General features: G+C 39.1%; 1 protein-coding gene across 1 annotated transcript in view; it reads right to left on the bottom strand.

Moving 5' to 3' along the window:
* Positions 1 to 1,206, bottom strand: part of LOC106941089 (receptor-type tyrosine-protein phosphatase H-like) — a 19,293-nt gene that overhangs the window by 6,550 nt on the left and 11,537 nt on the right. Inside the window, exons 9-11 of the mRNA XM_015024029.1 lie at positions 732 to 989; positions 337 to 594; positions 14 to 135 (exon numbers count right to left, since the gene is read on the bottom strand). Coding sequence (XP_014879515.1) covers positions 14 to 135; positions 337 to 594; positions 732 to 989 — 638 coding nt within the window. The remainder of the gene's footprint in view (positions 1 to 13; positions 136 to 336; positions 595 to 731; positions 990 to 1,206) is intronic.

Genomic DNA, 1,206 nt, shown 5'->3' on the forward strand with positions numbered 1-1,206 from the left:
CTGGTGAACTGATGTTTGTCTCTGTGCCGTTAAACTGGAGAACAAAGCTGGTGCTTTTGTCTCCTTTATTCCACTGCAGAGTGATGCTGCTCTCATTTTGTCCTGATGCTCTGAAGCCCTCTGCATTTTCAGGAGCTGAGAGGAAAAAATGAGATTTAGAAATGATTCAACATAGAGTCACTGATTGTGTCTCCAGAAATAATGTTGCTCTTCTTGCAGTTGAAGTTATTTCACAGTCTCTCAAAGGTGATAAATTCATATATTAAGTTACATTCCTCCAAAATCAACTTCTAAGTAAAGTTTTGTTTGAAACTTTGATGAAAATAAATCTCTCACCAGTCACTGCAGCAATGCTGACTCCACTGCTTCTGATGCTCTCAAACACAGAGAAGAGAGTGAATGTGTATCTGGTTCCAGGAGTGAGAGATGAAACTGTCAGAAGTAATGGTTGTTGTCCAGCAGGTGGTGCTATATTCAACTCTGTTTCATTATATTGGAGGATGAAGCTGACATTGTTATTAACAACATCCCACTGAAGAGTGATGCTGGTCTCATCCTGTCTCAGTGATGTGAAGCTTTCTGCATTTTGGGGGGCTGAAAGAAAAGAATAGGAGCTAAATTATGTCTTCAGTTCATTGGAGTTTGGTGGTGAAGTGACTTTCTCAAAAACCTCATGTCAATGAAAAATCGTTGACCTTGGTTTTGAATAAGTTAATGTTTTTGTATCTTACCTGTTACAGCTGTATGTTGTACTCCACTGCTTCTAATGTTCTCAAACACAGAGAAGAGAGTGAATGTGTATCTGGTTCCAGCAGTGAGAGATGAAACTGTGTAGTTCACTGGTCCATCTCCATCTGGTGAACTGATGTTTGTCTCTGTGCCGTTAAACTGGAGAACAAAGCTGGTTCTGTTGTCTCCTTTATTCCACTGCAGAGTGATGCTGCTCTGATTTTGTCCTGATGCTCTGAAGCCCTCTGCATTTTCAGGAGCTGAGAACAAAATGAGATTTAGAAAAGATTCAATATAGAGTCACTGATTGTGTCTATAGACATAATATTGCTGTTCTTACAATACAAGTTATTCCACTTAACAGGTGATTCGTTCAGATCTTAAGTCACATTTCTCCAAAATCAACTTCCAAGTAAAGTTTTCTTTGAAAGTTTGATAAAAATAAATCTCTCACCAGTCACTGCAGCAATGCTGACT

The sequence above is a fragment of the Poecilia latipinna genome, unplaced genomic scaffold (genome assembly GCF_001443285.1).
Source record: "Poecilia latipinna isolate Pla-1442-1.1 unplaced genomic scaffold, P_latipinna-1.0 Scaffold3492, whole genome shotgun sequence".
NCBI lineage: Eukaryota > Metazoa > Chordata > Actinopteri > Cyprinodontiformes > Poeciliidae > Poecilia > Poecilia latipinna.